Here is a 20481-nt window from a genome sequence, read left to right as displayed (position 1 = left end):
TCTCCTTGTGTTCCAGCACTGCTTGCTGACAACACAGCCAGGATAACGTAATCAACTGTAACGTCATTACAGCATTTCACTCATTTCACTCCATGGTCCAGAGGTTAACAAGAGACTGGAGATAGCTGCTCTTTCTAGCCTAGTCTAAAAGGGCTCTAACAACAACAGCTCTTTGCATGGTTAAAAGAAAATGCTATATAGTTCTAGTAAATCCAGTGAAATGCATAGAGGTCACCTTCAGACTGCCTTCCTGCTGTACCTGATATAGAAGCAAGAATACCTATGAATCTCTTCAACTTAATGCTGTCACATGCTACAGACACATTGTAAATACTTGGTGAACCATGGGAATACCAGTATTAAAAACACAAACCCAACATTTTCAAGTAGCCATCAGTCAGATAAAATAGAAATGTATGGTTGATAACAAAAGCCCTAAATCTACCGGGAGAGAAAGACCTCAAGAAAGCATAGCTCCAAGTCCACTGCACATAAACAGGGAACACTATGGGTGCTAGGTTTAAGGTGAGAAACACAAGCTTTTAAACAATCTTTCTCTGGTTTCAAACCAACCATAGCCACCACTGGGAATCAAAGAGCTGCAACAGCATTTGTTACAAAGAGGATCCCCAGAGTATGTCCCAAAGGAAAAAGCACTGTGTTTTTTGCTCTGACTCGAGTAGCAGTAAGTCAGGAGAAGGGGAGTCAGCACTTAATGAGCAGGCAGCTTCCACTATCAGTCAACAGCATTTACCCATTGATTTGTTACTCCAGTTACTAAGACAGAAAATCCTCAAATGAAAGGAGAGTAGAAGGTTTGAAACTGATTCGCAGCTCTGGTTTCATGTTAGCACTACAGATTAAGGCCCAAAACAAAGATGAGGATATCAGCTAAGCTTTGTTTGGGGTTTCAAGCTTTGCTGGCTTAAAATAAAGCTCAACAAATAGGTCCAACAAATCAAACGAAGCCGTGCCACCCTGCTCACCTTCACGCTACGAAGTATCATTCTAGCCTGAAAGCTTTCAGCCATTTTCAACACTAAGCAGACAAGATTGTTGACTACAGAGAAAATTAGAGAGATGCTACAACTGCTCCCAGCAGACAGCCAGGGTATTAGGAAACCTTCACTGCTGGTAAAACTACAGAAAAGAAGCCTTCTTGTCCAGCATACCCCTATTTTTTAACTTTACCAGCTTATGCAGATCCAGCTTCTTTCTCTGCACCAAGGAACAAAGTATGGGGGAAACTGCATTTACTGCGCTTGTTTGTCTCTCCATCCACATTAAACAGAGAAAGAAACAGTTCCAATACAACTGCTATTCGTGAGTCAGCTTGGTGACAGAGACCTATGTAACCTTTAAATCACAATGGAAGTGTTGACCTTAGAGACAGAGATGAGCAAGTGTTTGGGTATGTCCTGATGCTCAGATCCCATGACTGAAGAATTGCTATTCACCACCTCAGAGTTCATGGTGCAAGACTAATTCCTGACCTTTGGCCAAGAAATCAACCATTTATTTAAATGAGGGTATAAAATAGGGATTAACACCACTAGGAAGAGGAAAGTCTTGTATTCTTCTTCACCACCAGAGACACAAGCTCAGTGGATCATCCTCAATCTGTGAATAGAGCTAAAATCTCATGGCTGGATCTCTCTCACACCAAAGATCGTGTCTCCACATGAAAGACAACACAAGGAAAGACAGTATTACCTTCAGCAGGTCTAAGGACCTTATTACTCCTTAGAGATTAAGAACTAAGGAAGACTGCTCAGGTATGAAACTGCAGACCCTCTGACCAACGAAGCTTGCAGTTGAATTTAACACTTCTTAGGGGCTTTCAGAGAGAAGGCAGTCCCCACAATACATGGCAAAGAAGAACATCCCTCCTGAGTCAATCAGACAGCTCACACAGGCAGCCAAAGCGGAGTATGCAGCTGAAAGAGACAAGCTTCTTGAATCCTAGGCTCCTCTTGCAAATTCTCCACAGGATTTGTAATCCAGAAGTTTGGTTCATATGCTAAAAACATTAAAGAAAAACAAGCTAAGATTTCCTTATTAATTTAAGCAATCAAAACACTGAGCCCTGAGAAGGCTGCACAGCCTGTTAAGGTTCCTTGCTGATCTGATGCAGTAAAAAGCAAACTGCCTAAGCATCACTTGCCTGTTCCTGGACATGTATATGGGGAAGACTGCAAGGGAGAATGTGAGCGAACGTGCCTCAACAAGCAGGAGATGAGAAGTTCCACCATTAGCTCACCCAGTGACTGCCAGGTCGTTTTAGCAAGAACTTAACACATTGATTTAGCCTGTGAACCACAACACTTTGCAAACATGACATGGCATTTATTTGCTAAGATATCGTTAAGCTTTTTCTGCTTTGAAAGTCAGGACATGAACCAAAGTTGCTTCAGCTCTAAGTATCTATGAATCAATTCTCTGTCAAATACTACAAGGAACCAACAACAGTAGTTGCAGATACATGGGGAGGATACCTAGAGAAAGGTCATGAAAATGCTTCTTCAGATCTGAAAGCATCAATCAGTTTGGAGTGCTCATGTAAAGAGAGAATAATAATAATGGAAAACCCAAGAGCAGCTCTCAAACAGGAAGAAATATGCTGAGAATGCTCCCGCCATCAGTGCGAGCGTACAACCCTGACAGGCAATTATTCTTTGATCTATTGGCAGAAGCACAGAACAAACATACTGAAATTCCAGATAGGACCTTGTGCATATCATGACCATGGTCACGATGAGAGTTTACTTTTATCAGAGAGCCTTTTTCAGAGCAGTGATAATAAAACCCTTTCAGAATGAGGCAGACTGTTTTCCTCCAAGGTGTATAGCCCAGTAACCCAGAATTCAATCATCAATTCAGCTGCTCTTCAAGCACTGAAACCATTACTTACCTACTTCTAGCCACAGAGATGCACCTACATGTCTGATTGGGGACCAAAAGCTACATGCAAAAGAGACTTTTCTCATCTTTAATTCTAAAGGAATAAGCAAAGGGTTTGAAGTGTGACCCAACAGAAAAATGGAAAGAGCTGACACAAAAGGTTGGCCAAAGTCCTGTCAGCATCCTCTCGTTCTTCCATAACTCCTAAATGGAGGTAGTGGTGTCAGATTTAAGGAGCTCTTCTACAGTGTTACTTAATTAAATGTGAGGTAATTTCCACATCAGAATATTCAAGGTAAAGTGCACGACCCACAGGAACATGAGCTTTGCCATCAGCTTATTAAACAGATTCTAACTATCCCAAATTAAAAATCAAGAGTTACAGGTCAAAGTTATAAAGCCAATAGAGTCAACACTAATTTTGTGCCACTTTACATACAACTTTAGTCCTGAAATCTATTTCCAACTTTAGATCACAATTATTACCATTTCAAGAGTCAATTCTTCAGATTTCTTCTTCTACCCTTTACCTGTTCCACTCTTCAGCATGACAGGTTTTGTCTTCACTTAGGCTTTACCATCAGCAACACATTTGCACCACAGCAAAGCCTCTGCCTAGAACAGTGTGTACTATAACTGCTGCACTCTGCTACTTCGGCCAAGACGCAGTGAGGTAAGGAAAGCTACAGCCTTACTCCTTCGTGTAGATACAACGATGCACCATGACAGCAGCTCAGATCCCGGCATAGACAATGCTTCAGAAGCAAACACACTCCTAAAACCTTCACCAGAAATCCAGGATCTACAAAGATACACACAGAGAATTACCTCTTGCTTCTGACAGAGGATTCAAATCTACATTCAGGAGACAGCTTTCCAACTATAAACTGCGCTTTACAGCTCTCCTATTCAAAATGCTGGCTGTGAAGCATACTGAACCGAGAGCTGAAGCTCATAAAAGCTTATTTGCAGGAAAAGGTACGTATTAAAAATGAATAGCAAACAGCAAAGCAGCATTAAAATGGTCTTCCAAAGCACAACACAGCAAGCAGGGGAAGCAAAGCAGGAGGAATGGACAGTTTCTGCCCCCTGCAGTTCCCATTGCTATTTGGATTTTTAAGACAGCCTTAGGAGGAATACAGTATGTTACCATTACAGAAAGCTAACAATTGAGATCTGGCTGTCACCAGCCAGCCAAAACAATTTTACAGCTGGGTTCACCTGACCAACAGTTACATTGACCAATGCTTCCCATTATCTATCAACTACTACCCATGTCAAATGTTTTCTGTGCTAAATGATGTGATTGTCCTTGATTCTACAACAAAAAGAACATCACCCTTTACCAAACCTTTAATTTGACCTCATCGTTTTGATTAAGACCAAGAATCGTCACCACTAAATAGGTATTCTGAAGCAGAGCTATGCTCCTAAAATATATATACACACACATACATAATATATGTAGATATAAAATATTAAAGGACAAAGGACTGTTTTCTAGTTAGACTAGAAACGTGCCTCCAAACAGAAACCACTCTTCATCAAATTTTACACACACAGAGAATTTCAGGAAAGAAAAATTCCATGGAAGAATGCCTCATATCCATATGCAGGCGAGGGAAGTACCGTAATTGTCCTTTATATACTTTCCTCAATCCTTATGAATATAGACTGAGAACTGAACCCCAAATTCAGCTGGCCAAAATGCTTCCCTACATGTGCTCATATACTCCCACTATTTCAGGTTGGCTGAATGCAGGGATCCAACTATTTTCAGATTGGTAACCTCCTAAAAAAAAAAAAGGGGGTGAGGGGAAGCATTTTCATCAGGGATTTGGAAAACTGCTGTTTTTCATGAGACGACAGTCAATTTTGAAACAATCCTGTTCTGTTTTATCAGAAAGAGGAAGTAAGAACAGGTTGATTACAATGGATTATTATGTATTTCCAGCTGTTTTTTCAAGCAATGAGGAAGACATCAGACGAAAACAAAACCCAAACTTGCTGCACACAAAGAGTATGCAGGTTACAAAAGATGCTCCACACGAAAATAAAGCACTAAGGTGGCAATTTTGCTAACGAAATTTTATTTGCATTCTTCCACCTAACTCTTCCTTTACATTCGTCCGAGATATCTTACCTCACTTGCCATTTTTGATTCCACAGCACAGGTGTATTTTTCCTCCATTTAAGCCTAAGTACCACATACTGTATCCTAATTTGTACTTTGACACACTAAAGGCCAAATAAAACCAGATTTTTACTAATATTCTTAATAATATTGACTTGTAAGGGGATTATAAGTACAGAAAGATCAGTTTAACCATATTTTGCAGGGCTATCAAGTGATACATGTTTCTACGATTCCTTTTTTTTTCCCTCTTTATGTAAAAAAAAATGGAAAACTGCATTGTTGAGAACACGAACACACAAAGTGGTTAGGCACCTCAGCCTTGAAGTGCATCCTTCGCACTCTAGGTCTAGTGCAAATAATAAGCTGAGCAGCTTAACGCAAAGCAACTGGGCTCAGAAAGTTCTCAATGGGTTGCCTCAACACAAACACAACCTGTGCTGTCCCAAGCCCCAAGTTTTGCTACATGCAGTTGCTGCACTCCCTTCCTCAGCCACGAATATGACGAGTAATAGAAATCTGCCAAGTCACTTTGAAGTAAATCCAGTTGATTCAGGGGAACAGAGTCATTCGCTGCAGAGTGAAGAGAGAAGCCCTCCAGAAACATACATGTGGGTACAGACAGCACTTTAGAACATACACAGGGATAAGTGCTCTTCCCCATTAACACGGATTAGCATTTGCTGCGCCGTTCGTGTCCCAAGCGCCAGCAAGAGATAACTGCCCTCTGCCCTTCCGTGTACCCCACACTGAGCCAGCTCCTTTTCTCCCCCCGCTACAGCAAGAACCCCCTTTCCCAATGGGATTCCCAGGATAACCACCTTATGGCTTTCATGTTTTAAGGCAAGAACTCAATAAACCTGCCCCCCCAACCCGGCGCCGCCGCAGCCCCCGGGCTCGGGCGCGCCCCCACGGGGCACAAAGCTCCGCCGCAGGCCGGACGTGCCCGTTGCCCCGGGCCTCCCTCCCCTCCCCCGCCGTATTCCGGGAAACCCTCGCTGCCTCCCGCACCTCCGGGAGGAGACAGAGAAGGAGGCGGAGGCGCTGCGGAACAGCCCCGCTGCGGAAAGCCGGCCCCGCCGCCGGGGCAGGTGGCAGGGAGGAAAAGGAAGGAGGCACCGGGGCCGGCCGCCTCCTCCATCCCGGTGACCGGGCCCCGCCACCGGGAACACACCGGCCGCTTCCTCCTCCTTCTCTTCCTCCCCACCACGACCGCGTGCCGGAGCCCCGGCGCTGTCGGCGGGGCGGGGACGGGGCCGGTAGCGAGGCGGGGGAGAGACTCAGGCCCACCTGCCCCGTAGGGAGACAAGGAAGGCGGGGGACCCGTCCCCTCCCCGCAGCCGCGGGCAGGCCGAGGCGGCGGAGTGCGTGCGAGCGGCTCGGGGAGGGCGGGCGGGTGGGTCGGCAAGGGGAGGGAGGGGAAGGGACGGGAGCGCGTGTGGGGAAGGGCCGGGAGGGGAAGGGGGGTGGGGGGAAGGTGGATGCGGGCCGCCCCCGGTACCTTGCGCTTCCTGGTCTCGGCCGAGCCGCTCCACACGAAACACTGGTAAATCGCCCGCAGGTTCTGCTTCCAGTTCTCCACCTTGAAGCCGGTCACATGGCAGCACCCGGCCGCCGGCGGACTCATGTCAGACCCCCCCACATCAATCCACCCGCAGACGGGCCGGGCCGGCGGGCAGCGAGCCGGCCCCTTCCCCCGCTCCGCACCAACCGCACGGCCGCGGGCGCGGGCACGGGCCGGGGCGGCCGCGCGCCCGCCCTCAGGGGCTCCGGCCCCTCAGGCCGCCGCCTGCCGCGCGGCCTCCGCCGCCCCCGCGGGCTGCTGTGGGGGCGCGGGCAGCGGCTGGCACATAGAGCCGGGGCTCCGCGCCGCCACGGCCCCCCGGCTCCGAACAAAGCGCGGCGGCAGCGGGCGGGCAGCGCGCACTCCCTCCCGCCCGCCCTCTCCCTCACACACAAAGATGGGGCTCTCTGAGGCGAGGAAGAGAAGGAGGAGGAGGAGGCGGCTGGAGCGGCCGCTGCCGCCCCCGGAGTGGCCGCCGCTCCCTTCTACCTCATAGAGGCCGCTGTGGAAGCGGCTGCCGGAGGGGAAGGGGAGCGGGGCTGAAGGGGGGGGGGGGTGGCGCTGGCAACGGCGACCCTGGCCGCGGTGTGAGCGAGCGTGTGTGGGGAAGGGGCGAGCCTCCGCCCGCCGCCGCTCCCGCTCCCCCAGCCGGCCGCCCGCCCGGCTCCTGTCTCTTTAAACCGCCCCCCGGCCCCCCCGCCTCCTTCGTCGTCTCCTTCCTTCTCGCCCGCACCCCCCTCCGCCCGCCGTGAGCAATGGTCCGAGCCGCTAACTCAACCTAGCCCGCCAGGCCCGGAGTGGGACAGACCAACGGGGAAGGGGCGGTAGGTGCGCCCCTCTGCCCCGCCACCCTTGAGGGAGGGAGCTAGAGCATGGAAGGAGCGCGCTCATTGGTCCGCCCGCCTGCCACTCCGCCGCTAAGGTGCCCGTCTCTAGCCTCTCATTGGCTGCTTTCCCTTTCTTCTCCCCCCTCCACCCTTCCTACCTAGCATTTCCCCCTGCCGGAAAGGGGCGGGAAGAATTCGGCCGATTGACAGGACGTCTGGCCAATGGAGAGAAGGGGCGGAGCCCGTGTGGCGAGTGTCGCAGCTGGATTGGCCAGCATGCTTGTCAGTCATGCTCCAAGGCGAGAGGTGATTGGCTGAGGGGGCGGTCGCGGCTCAGGGAGTCGCGCTGCTGTCACATCCGCTGGTCCCGGCGCTTTCGCTGCTCCCTCAGCGATTTCCTGAGGGGAGAGGGGCGGCGGCAGCGGCCGGCGCCGCTCCCGGGGCCGGGCCCGGGCCCGTTCTCCCGAGACGCGCTTCCTCCCCCCCCTCCCGTGCCCCGGTCGCTTGGCAGAGGCCCTGCCTGGCACCCTTGGCCTCCGCGCCGCCCCACACCACAGCGGGCTCCGGTTAGGGCAGCCGGGACAGCGGGTCGAAACGAGGAGAGGCGGGTCTTTCCCCCTCCTTACCCATCGCAGCTTCAAGAAGCGGAGTGCGGCTGTGTGGAGGCCGGTCTGGGTGTTCAGGCCTCGCCGAGCACTGGGGTCTGGGGAGATCAATGCAATGCTCCCATATATGGTCCCTCTGCTCGTGGTGTTTCCACAGGGATGAAATTGAAGCAGGGGATAACCAGGACTGGTATTAATTCAGCTTTTTCCTATACATGGAAATGAGAAGACTGTAAAATAGTTGAATCTGTACATAGCTCTTGTATGCCTCACGCGCTATAGGGTTACACAATAGTGGAGTGAAGCAAGAGGAAAAGGATGGGAATTTTGATAGGATTTCTGAAAAGAGGAAGGAAGCCTTCCAGAGACCAGGCTTATACACAAGCCCTGATAAACTGCGACAAGAAAGGTAGTAGTTAAGTACCACTGCATGATTTAATCTCCCCTCCATCAGTTTAAAGCCACCCCTCTGAACCATCACTATGGGCCCTTGCCAAAAGTCCCTCTCCAGATTCCTTGTTTCTCCAGATCTCCCTGACAACACCAAACCTGCAGCAGACTTACTTGAAAGAGTGTCTCACCTAAGACACATCATCAACTGGTTTTAATAACCTTGATCTTCACATCTACCAGATCTTCAATAATGAAAAAAACCAGCAGGAAAATACACATCTTTGACATTTACCAATTAAATGACTCTTTTTTTATCTTCTTGGAAGAAAGAGACGTAAGTCATGTGTGTGTTCTGACATCATCTGCTACAATTCATGAAAAGGGGGTTTCTTGGATCTTTCTCATACAGATACAAAAGAGGCATCAAAGCAAGTTTTCATTCAGGCTTCAAGCAGACCCTGGGGTCTCTGACAAGCAGCCTTTTTGCTGTAGCCTTAAAATGAGCTAGTCATCCATGTGTGGTTTCCCCCACCAGAAACATAGCTGTGATCATTCGGAAGCAAGTTCTATGTTATAAAAACACATTGACTGGTATAGCTTAACAATATGTGATATTATCTCTACGCATGTCTCTACCATCCAGAATGTCATCCCAGCAAGAGCAGAGGAGATTCCTTTCCTCCTAAATATGCCGGAAGAGCTCTGGTTTGTATATGGCTCAAAAATGTAAACTTGTTTTATAAAAGAACACTGCAAAACATGTTAGGATGATGAGGAGAGCAAACTAAGTAATATACCAGATGGCTTTATTAGGGAAACCTTGATAGCAGAGAGATTCATCCATAGCAAAGAAGGGCAAGGACTGGTGGCTTTGTTCCTACTGTTGTCTCTCTTTCTAAGCCCGTGTCACCCCAAAAGCCACTCAGTCTCTTCCTAGATTCTCTGAGAAAAAGCCCTGTGAAAGCCACTTAAACACCCCTCAGAATAAAGCTAAAGATTACCAGCATTTAGTACAAGGTGGATGAATAATGTCCTAACAGCATCTGGTATTTATTCATTGGGATCTGAGTATTTCCAGTTAAACACAATCCCCAATATTACTACAGTCTAAATCCAAGTAGAGAGTTATTCTGCAACAACCTATTGTTACTAATCTCAGGCTTTTCTCCATGGCTACCACATCAAAACAAGAGATTAAGATAAATTTAATTGGTAGAAATTCTCTCCTTTAAGTCCATCTCTCTGAAAAAAACCCAGGACACCCAAAAGCCAACACGCATGTTCAGTACCCTGCACATCCCCGAATGTTCACACAGGTTTCTATGCTACTCTGTCTTGAAGAGTCCCCATGTTTACTCAGTGCAGGGTGTGGTGTCTTATGCAGAAAGAACAAGAACTGTGAGTCTATAAACACAAGTGTTTGCAGAAACACCTGCTTTTGGTACTGTTTCCTTCCCAAAGAAATATTTAATTTGAAAAAATACTCATTTTTCTCTCTGGCCATTTCAAGAACAATGATAACATTTAACTATTCTCGCTCCTTAGAGGTTTCATGGTCCAGTCCTTGAAGACGTGATGATGATGTGAGAAGCATTCTTAGAGACCTAATCAACCCACCTGCAAGACACGCATCCTTGACCACATCTGTCAATGGGAGCTGAGGCCCAAAGTCACCTCCCAAAAGCAGAAAGGTAAGAGATTTAAAGATCAGTTCTAAAGAGGAGGTTTCCAACGTATGAATGTTCTTTCAAACTTTAAGTTCCCTCAAAGTTTTCCTTATTTTCCATAAAGAGGAGACTCTTTAAGCCAGAAATCCAAGCTGAAGTTCTTGTCAGTGAATCGTTTTAGAACCAGAGTACAAATCCACTCTAAAATAATGTAGAAAAGTGGCTCAGGAGATATTTTGACACAAACTCCTGACTTGGGGAGCTTGAGGCAAGCTCTAGAAGAGGGCAGTGCCATGAAACCCTTTGCTTTATCTTGTGAAGACACCAGAACCTTTCCTCTGAAGTATAAAACTTTGACCTCTGAAACACTCCTGGATTGTTCCAACCTACACAGTAGAGGTGACACAACAACGCAGAGCAGCAGTCAAAACAACACAAGGCTGGGAAATAGTGACAACATTTTGTCACCTAGTAATTGTTAAATCAGGGCCTGCTTACTCCACACACACACACACACACAAGAATTTACAGGTTTGCTCTAGTTTCATTTACTCTTGGGCAATGTTTCTAGAATCAAACCTTTTGGTGCAGCAGCCAGCTTGCTAAAGGACTTGCCTCTGGGGGAAGGGAACAGTTTCAATCCCTCCTATGTCTCCTGGAGGAGTTTTTCACGTTAAAGCATTGATGATTATGCTAATCAGTGCTTATGCTCAAATGCCAAAGGAATATAAATGTTGATAGTAGCTAAAACATACTGCAAATGTGCAGCAAACTCTTCCTCCAGAGAGTCATCTGTGTTACATGACAGCTCATCTGGGAAGAAGCAGCATTCTTCCTATGGAAAAGCAGAGTAACCGCATCTTCGATCCATGTCATCTCAAAGTGGCACTTCTAGACTCTGCTGCACAGCCATGAATCAATTCTTATTTCATCACTTGGGCATACTTTTCCATATAATATGTGTTAAAATGTCCAATTTAGTTCTCAGGTAAATATGAACCTTTCCCTTTGATCAGAGGTGTGAGCAAGATCAAGGATATAGTTAGGATTCCTCACATAAACTTGGATTACAAGTGGAGCTGTCTTAAGTTTGAACCAACAAGAAGCTGAAGACCCTGGTTCCAAAAGTGGACTGGAAGGGCTCTCTTCAGGAGCATGCATTGCTTGCTGGTTTGAAATGAAGGACTGAACATCTTGAAAAGTTCTTAATTCTGCACATGCTTGGTAGATCTGAGAAAGAAATTCAAGCTGAGTTGGGCATTGTTCAGCCTGGAGAAGAGAAGACTCCAGGGAGATCTTAGAGCAGCTCCAGTGCCTAAAGGGGCTGCAGGAAACCTGGAGAGGGGCTTTGGACAAGGGCCTGTAGGGACAGGAGATATCATGGGTAGAATCTGTTCCATGATTCTGCCTGAAGCTGATTGCCTTTAGTTCCCAATAAAGCTCATCTGAGACACTTCAGACACCTCACAGTCTGGGGTGAACACTGTGTACCTGATCATTTATCTTGGGGACAAAGGAATGACCTTGCTACAAAACTGAATGGGTTGTATGGTCCCAGCTACTCCAGCTTCTCTAAAGCAAAGGTTTTGTTTCCAGCCCAGTCCATTGGTATCTGGTGCCAGGTTAGAGGTTTCCACATGGATTTCCCAGCATAGGGGACAGAGCAGCATCTTGAATCCACAATATTCAGTGACAAAGTGTTAGTTCAGCTGCACAGGTCCTGCCAGAAGGATGTTTGTCACTCCAAGGATTACAAAGATGGGTGGATTTTAATGGATCGAGCTGACTTAGAACTTTATAATCAACTCCTGAAGTTTTCCCTTGGAATCACAAACCCCTGGATAGCTCATTTGAAGCTACTGACAATAAGGTTCCTTGTCTTTGTGATCTTTTGCAGCCCTCTTCAAAGCAGTGCGCAGAATTCCATAGGTTGAAAAGAGTCCTAGAAAAACAGAATGCCTGCACTTACTTTTGTGAAGATCATTTGTTAAGTTTCCCCATCAGCACTGTCATAGGATCAAATCTTGGCCCCAGTTGAACTCAACAGGAATTTTGCCACTGACTTAAATGGAACTAAAATGTCACTCCTGCTATTTGTCAAGTCAATTACATCCAGACAATACTTTAACATCTGGCTTAAACTGAACACACAGAAATGTTTGCTCCCTCAGTCTCTGAAGTGAACACAGGACATTGGCTATCTCAATAAAAATGAAAGCTTTGTTCTTGGCAAGCTGCTTGTAATTAAGAGTGGATCCGTCCAGTGACACTATCGGAACCAAATGCCTGTTCTTTAGCATTTAGTTATTGGCAACCAGCGTCAGGAGGTTCTCTGTCATTTTCTGGGAAGAATGTCAAAAGCACCCATCTACTGTTGAAAGGCATTCTGTTGTAAAAACTTGGTTTCGAACAACAGATCTGCCCTCATCTGTGGTTTCCTACAGACGAGGGGGGTTTTCACCCAATTCATCTTCTGTTTCCCACTGGAAGGTCCCTTGCTAGGTTAGGTAGAGCTGTTCTATCTAAACCCCTCTCTGAATATGGTGGTCAAAGGTAAGGCTGAAGAATAACTGATTGTAGAAGGATAATGGGTGAGAGCTCGTTTGCCTCTCCAAAACCCAACTGAGACAAGGCATTATTGTTTTATTGCAAAATCTTCAGGCTGGGTCAACCACACAAGGGGCACATCTTTTCATGCACTAAAAATAAGAAAGCTATAAAGTAATTTTATTAGTGGTGACTTTAAAAGATCTGTTTGGATGGCAAGAACCACTGGATGATGTCTGGAAGAAAAGGGATGCACAAAGAGAGGGGCTTTTATGCCTAAAGTAGATGAGGATCTGCACGCCGTCATTCCCTGCTGCAAGTACTATACCACACACCTGTGCAAAACCAGCTTCCCTCCATCTCCTTCCATCCCCTGGGAAGCAGAACCAAAATCAGGCTCCAGGATCTGATGAGCCTTAATTCCCAGCACTTAAATAATTAGCTTCTCAAATGTACGAAAACAAGTCTCATTTTCTGGATTAATGAAGGAAGTTGGGTTCCACTGAGCAAAGCTATTACAGAGCTGCTAATGCACGGCGTGATTTCATCGCCTGCCACTAAGCACAGAGCGATGCGGACTCCTGGGAGAGCAAGAATACAAGGAGAGCAATGCTGGAGGGTTAAAGTGGAAGGTGGGGGGTGGGGGGGAATCCTAGCGAGGCTTTGTGGTTTTATGCACAGGGAGGGCTGGTTTTATTTGTGTGTCTGCTGAGCTTCAGCTGGCTTTATGAAGATGCCATATAACCCCCCCACCAAAAGGCTAAAACTCAGTTTGATCCAAAGGGCTGGAGAGTTTGCTTTAATCACAGAGCAGGGTAACAGAAATGTAATGTTTTTCCTAACTGGAAGGAGAAGGGACTGCAAAAATGTCAGACTGCTTTGCTCTGGCCTTGGAAGATTTAGACCTTGGCCATGTTACATGAACAACTCAACACTATCGGGACTGTTTCCTTCCCCTCTCTGCTTCACTGTTTGCTGCCTTGCCCCAGACTCTGCTGTTTCATACAGGCAGAAACAAGAGCCTGCACTGAACCTCTCCTTGTGGTACATCCAATAGGGAACAGAGAATAACTAGGAGATCAGGGCTTTTGAGATGTAACTACAGCTATTCAACAGAGGCAAAGTCATGCATCTTCTCAGACAAGGAGAAATGGAGAGACCAAAGGAGCGCTGATTTCCTTAGATTCTTTAACCATCAAAAAACCTGTGTGTAGTTCTCCCCCAGTCATTAGTACATCCATATTAGTGGACCTGCAGTTCTGGATGTGGATTTGGGGGTAAATAGCTTCTTAACACTGAAGTTCTTCTAACTGCAGTAGTGTCAGTATGCCCTCAGGCACACATCCTGGAAAACCAAACCAAACTTTTTCAGGATAAAAAGCCTGTCATTGTAATGGAAGTCCTGGGTTGATACAGAAACCTTGGTGCAGACATGCAGCAGAGCTGAGAGACTAAGGAGGAAATCAATGGAACTGCGAGGGCTTGTGCAGCCAAGTTTGTGCTTCACAACCCAACTTTCAGAGATAGGGACCAAGGACATGCAAAACCTCATCACCTTCCCAGATCAGGAGCAGTGTTCTAGAGGTGGACATTCAGAATTAAGCATCTTTGAAAATGCAGAGATGCTGCTGCTTAAATCAGGGCTTGTTGGACCACTGAGGAGTTACACCCTGGGTAATTTAGCTGAAGCAATCAGGAAATAATTATGTACAGTGGAGAGTTAAAAGATGGCAATTAAAGTGTCTAAATAAACAACTGAAGTGACTAAAAAAGTCCACCCAAAGCCTACTTTTGAGGCACTATTTAATGTAAATGAATCACTTAGTGGACAATGCAACAATCATCTGTTCAGCTTCTCTTCATTATCAAAAACAATACAAAAGGATTGGCAGGGAATAACCATGTGCCAGAGGGAGCCCTTTAGGAAATACCACAGAATGTGGCCTGGCTTTTGTCTGTTCTTCTATTGTGTTCTGACAATGCTTCACTAATGAATGTCCAATGTCATTTTGGTTGTCCTTGTTTTTAACTTTTGTTATGTTCCCCCCCCACCAAACAGATCAGTAGTAATCTTGGCCTGAATGAACTGAAATGCTTTTTCTTGTTAGGAAGACTTCCACACCTTGTATATCAGTTTTGCCAAGGTCTAGGAGGATGTGTGGTCTCAGGCACCCTGGGAAATCCCATTGAAGGTGATGAGGCAAAATCCTTCCATTTGAGCAAAAATCCATTAAAGAAATCATCACCTGCTTGGAAACTTGGAACCCTTACTGAATTCAGTACTTCAGAGAGTTGGATACTCAGTAAATTCATCTTTGAATACTCAATTTGAAATCACACTAACCTCATTCTACATAAAATAAGCTATTTTTTCCATGATCATGCCCAGTGTTATCTTGGGAGTTATCTGCAGGAAACTGCAAGCTAAAGAGAATCCCCACTTGGGATATGGGGAGGTAAACATACCAGGCAGGCACCTATGCTAGAACAGAGGCTATGAAGACAGTATCAAGCAATGCCCTGTCATTAAGCTTCGGAACTGATGGTCCACTGGCATTCACATCCTTTTTTACTGCTTTGGAGTACCTGGAAGTTCCAACTTAATGGCATAGCAGGTCCCCACAGGAGTGCCCTTTTCTTACCTGGTTCCTTGGCTCACTCCTCCATTGCTGTCACCACTTCCAGCTCCTGCAGTGTTGTGGTTCAGCTCTTTGCAGAGCCCCAGTGCAAAACCAAAGCCCAGAAACTGAGTTATGAAAAAAGGGCAACAATGAGACAACAGAGAAAAGAGAGGGGCAGATAAGTAGAGAAAAAGGCACGTGGATTGGCACTTAGACTTGGGCTTCCCAAAGTTGTCTCTGATGTTATTTGTATTAAACAAAATCTTAGGCTCTGCAGCAAATTCTAACAGACAGAGATTATTTTTGTTAATCCCAGTGACAATAAAGTATGTGGGTTTGTAGTTAACGCTATCTAAAACTTGAGATAGAAATGCACACTTCATAAAACCTCACTACTAGCTCAGGCTTCCAAATAAAACAGATAGAGATGGCATCAACCCCCCCCCCCCCAGGGCTTCTGCTTGCAAAATCCCCACCCAGTTAGCTTGAAATGTGGGAGTTTTACTCACAGCATGTATTCAGAATGTCACTGAAGGTGGGACTCAAGAGCAGGGCTGCCAGCCCATACTGGGCCTATTTATATTACCATTGCCAGCTTCTTCCCATCCTTCAGCTGGAGATCATTAGTGTTGAAACAGAGACTGCAAAATGGGTGGCACATCTCTGTGGCCACCACTTGGGATAGTGCAACCTGAAATAGAAGTTTACTGCTATGGTACTTCCATAGAATGGGTTGGGTTGGAAAGGACTTTAAGATCATCCAGTTCCAACCCCCTGCCATGGGCAGGGACACCTTCCACTAGAGCAGCTTGCTCCAAGCCCCATCCAACCTGGCCTTGAACACTGCCAGGGATGGAGCATTTACCACCTTTTTTGACAACCTGTTAAACCTTAACTTTACTTCAAGATACATGATTCTTGGTACCTACTAAGCAGAGCTGCCAAGTAGAGTCATGGAAATTGATCGTTATGATACCTTAGAGCTGGAATCATGAATATTGCCTTTTCACTACAAATTGTATTTGGGCAAGGAGGGACAACTACCCAGCTTTTAATAAAAAACAGCTCATTTTGCAAGACCATTGCCACCATTTGCACCAACTGACGCTTTTTAATAGCAATCTCTGTTAAGAGACAAAAGATTTCAAGTAGGAAGGAAAAAACCCAACCCCCTGATTCTGTTAACACCCAGGATATTAAAGGCATCATCCTAATACTGGGATACACCGAGAAGAAAACTGATTAATAACCCCCTTTCTTTAATAAACTTCCCCTAAGACATCCCAAAAGTGTATTCAGTACCATTCTGCTCCTCCCTGCTCTGGTAAAGAATGTTTTAGTCCCTGGAGTGGTTGCTGAAGTCAGGTCTCACTGTAATTACATCTCACAGCAGTGCAAGGAGACTTAATTACCAGAGTCACTGGAGGTGTGTTGCCAGATACAACCCAGCCCTGCCGGGGGAGACACAAGGATCCAGCTGCCATGGGCATGTTAGGGAAGACAACTGGAGTTTGCAGAGAGGGTTTTGAGATCCTCCTGCAAAAAGCAGCACGGACACACCCAGGAGCCTTTATTGCAACCCCTCTACTCCATCATGAGGGAGTCTGTGGTTGAAAAACCTCTCTGTACTCACCAGGAGATGCTCTGCCACACCGCAAGATTTCATATTCATCTCCCCCCCCCCCATAAAAAAGAGTGTGACTCACCAGTTTCAAACGGTGACATTTCATTCCCAAACTATTCTGGGAGCAGCTGGCTCCATAACACATGGGGATGTGGGGAAAAGGGAGGAGGGAAGAGCCAGATTGCAAAGTGAAAACCACTCATTCTCTCCCCCACACAGGTATGTTGCTTTTCAATTGCAGAGCCACATCATTTGGGACACGCTGGCAAATTCCAACGGGGAAAAACAATAAAACAAGCGTATTTCAGAGGGAAAAAGAATATATATCTACACACACCAGTGATGCAATTCCCTCTCAGCCTGGAGGGATTGGGAGACTGGTTTGCTTTCCATATCTAATAGATGTGAGGAAAAGCGCTGTCCCCACTTCTTCCTAGTTTGAACCCTGCCATTCTGGGCTGCTCCTTCAAATGGTTTCTCTGTGATGCAGACCCAAGTTTTAGTCATCAGCAATATCTTACTAACGATGAACAAATGTATGTGCAGTGGGATGGTGACAACAAGGGAATGACAAAGAAATCACTGTCAGCTCCAGTCCCGAGAGGAGTTTTGTGTCACGCTCCAGTTTAGCATTGCTCGTGTCCCTGCTGTGGGGACGTCACTGCCATAACATGCAGCACGTGAGGGCAACTGGCCTTGTGGGCTTGTCAGCACACACATGAAATCACTGTCACTGGTGCAGTGCCAGAGGCAGCAGCATCATCTCTTCTGGCCTCAGACTATAAATCTGTGCATGGCTGACTGGCCTCAGAGCAGCAATCCAGCCCCATTCATTAATGGTGGTGAAATTCCATGGGGAGGGAAGCTGTAAGGGATGTAACCTCGCAGTCTTCCCAATGGGAGCCTGGATGCAGGTTTATAGCTTGCAAAGCACAAAGGCCGCAGGGATGTGAACGCACAACTCATCCCTGCAGATGAGTGGCAGAGGGGCAAGGAGAGCCTCAAGGCAGGCCCAGCTCAGGATGGGTATCCTCATAACCCATCCCTGTGCATGTGTGCACAGGAAATGTTTGATTATGATTTCATTCATCTCCTCTGCTGTCTTTATACAAGAAAAGGCTGTTCTGGCTTTCCTTACCCAGCACTGACCTTAGGACCTTGCACTGGCAGATTCAAGCCTATCCCACTCTTTACTTAGGGAAACCTCAGTGAAACTGGTGCTCATTCAAGGAAGAGGAGGCTGCCTCGCTGCGGGATGCTGGCATGCAGCAGCGATGACCTTGGCTAGGTAACTGTCTCCTGAATACAAAGATGGATCTAAAAGCAGCAATTCCTTTAAAAAGAAACAACCAATCTTCAGCTGAGGTAGGGAAAAGCAGCGGTTTGTTAAAGAAATGCATCTGTCAGAGCTGGGTTTTCTTTTCCCAGCTTCCCTAAATGCCCTTCACCAGCAGGGAGGGGGAGGGGACCTGCTCTTTGAAGCCTTTTCCTTATGGGAATAGAAAACACGGAAAGAATTCAATTCTCTGCCACAGCCCAGCAGCACTGATCCATGCTTCAAAACCCAGAGCCCAGAAGACAAGCTTGGCTGGTGGGTACGGGTGGCTCGGAGCCTATGTTACCATCACATCAGCCTTGCTCAATAGCCAGCATCGTGAAGTGTCCCCCGTAGTATTAAAGCACGGAAGGGGAAGGAATGGAGACTGGGGAAGAGAAAATTAGGGAATTCTGTGCGGAAAAGAACTGCGGTTGTTCAAACCTTTGATCAAAAGCACCATCTAGTGAAGAAAGGGCTCACTGCAACTGGCATTGCTCTCTGGGGCTGCTGCAGCAGCGACAAATGGAATGCGACTTTCACCGCAGGTTTGACTGCTAAAATAACCCCAAATATCACCACGTGCACAGCCCGAGCTCTGAATGAACAAGGACATGCCCCAACATTGCTACCCCCTGTGTAAATATATCTGCAGTGGAAACGTGTTCTCCTCCTCCCATCATCTCCCGCCAGAGAATCTCAGCCACCCCGAAAGCCGCAAGGCAGGAGGCACCACAGGAAGAGGAATGATTTCCATGTTATAATTTGGGAGCTAAGGAAAAGAAAAGGTAAGGGACCGGTCCAAGGTCATGCAGGAAGCCAGAGGCAGATCCGGGAATAGAGATCAGCCACCCTGAACCCAGGGATGCCTGAACAATAGCACAGCCTCTCCCTCTGTTGTCATTTAACTCTTTCCTAACCCACCAAATACCAGAAGAGGGGCAGGGTATACACTTCTCTGCATGACTTCTTGCTGCTTTACAGCTCTTGGGGGCCCAGCCCTCAGACCTTACCTACTAAACCATCAAGGGAAGGCAGCAGGGAAGGACAGGGTTGGATATCCTGAGATCAGTGAAGGTGCAGGTAGGAGATACTTCTGTACACAGAGCTTAAGCTGTCCCCTCAGCAATTAAAACAACCACAATTAGTATCTTAATGGAAACAGTACCTCAGCTTTGCCACGTCTCCGTTTCTGTGCATGACAAAGCATCACTATCTCCTATCACAGCAGTTAAAATGGCTGTGGTGTATGTTTGAGCATCTATATAGAGGATATTGCTCCCTCTTCCCCTGCTTTTGGGTTAGCTGCAATGATTGGGGATTTGCGGCACAATCAGACATCACAAATGCAGTTTCACCAAGTCTGTCTACACTGTTGTCATACTGAGCCTGGAAATGCTGCAGTGCAGAGGCTGGAGAAGGCACTACTTACAACCAACTGGAACCAAACCTTAGAGAAACTAATTAAAGAAACCCCAAAACCAATTCAGATGATGCAGAACCCCCTGTGAATGCAGTGACCTGAACCTACAGCAAAGAGAGGAGCCAAGAGGAATGACCAGGGGTCCAGCAAGAGGAGTTCCAAACCAGAACTGTAAGTGGAGCAAAAATTATGATCATCTCCTTGAATCCACTACCCGGAAGGGACACAAATGGTTATTCACAAAGAGCTGCACAGGAAAAGAAGGCAAAAAGCCCCAAGAAACCCTTATTTATCTGTTTTCTATCACAGGTCTCTTTTCATTCACTCCTATAAACCAAATCCATGCAAACAGGGAGGAGAGTTTGTGCTTTTGAGACGAGAGAATCTCTAATCAAGCCACAGCCCTTTGAACATTTACATTCTCCAGCCAAAGGCACTGTGAAATTGGGAGCTTTCAGTTCAAACTAGTTCAAGGATGCTTTCCCTGGGGAAGGTTTTGGTTACCCTGTGGAGGTTTCTGCTCTTAGGGTAAGCAACCAAAGCTTTTCTTAAGGAAGAAGCTACATCTTCTCCTCCTTGAAGAAAAGGGGATAAATAAGAGCCTGGAAGAACTAGAGCACAAAATTGCTGCCCTAGAGAATAGGGTTAAAAGGCTGTAGATGAGCACTCAGTGATGCTTGCAGTAAAGCAGATGTCACCAAACACAAGTGCAAATAGTTGTGTGAGTTTGGAGGGGGGTTTCCCCCTCAAAAGAGCTCCTGCACTTCAGGAGGGCAGCGGTAGAACAGGATGTTTGTCAAGGAAGTGTTAAACTGCTAAAAGGATTCCAGCCCTTTGCAGTTCTGGCCTGACACAGTGAG

General features: G+C 46.7%; 1 protein-coding gene and 1 long non-coding RNA gene across 3 annotated transcripts in view; one reads left to right on the top strand and one right to left on the bottom strand.

The window, feature by feature from the left end:
* The window catches only part of USP22 (ubiquitin specific peptidase 22), a 101401-nt gene extending 94604 nt beyond the window's left edge, over positions 1–6797 (bottom strand). For both annotated transcript variants that reach the window (XM_065684639.1, XM_065684640.1), the window contains exon 1: positions 6537–6797. In XM_065684639.1, coding sequence (XP_065540711.1) covers positions 6537–6662 — 126 coding nt within the window. In that variant the 5' untranslated portion in view covers positions 6663–6797. The remainder of the gene's footprint in view (positions 1–6536) is intronic.
* Positions 6798–7893: 1096 nt separating this feature from the next.
* On the top strand, positions 7894–12335 carry LOC136016901 (uncharacterized). The gene is made up of 3 exons (XR_010613737.1): positions 7894–9129; positions 9970–10115; positions 11989–12335. It is a non-coding gene; the product is annotated as an uncharacterized LOC136016901 (long non-coding RNA).
* The last annotated feature ends 8146 nt before the right edge of the window (positions 12336–20481 follow it).

This window comes from Lathamus discolor, chromosome 6 (genome assembly GCF_037157495.1).
Source record: "Lathamus discolor isolate bLatDis1 chromosome 6, bLatDis1.hap1, whole genome shotgun sequence".
Taxonomy (NCBI): Eukaryota; Metazoa; Chordata; class Aves; order Psittaciformes; family Psittacidae; genus Lathamus; species Lathamus discolor.
Note: the sequence above shows the minus strand (reverse complement) of the source record. Positions and strands in the feature narration are given on the sequence as shown.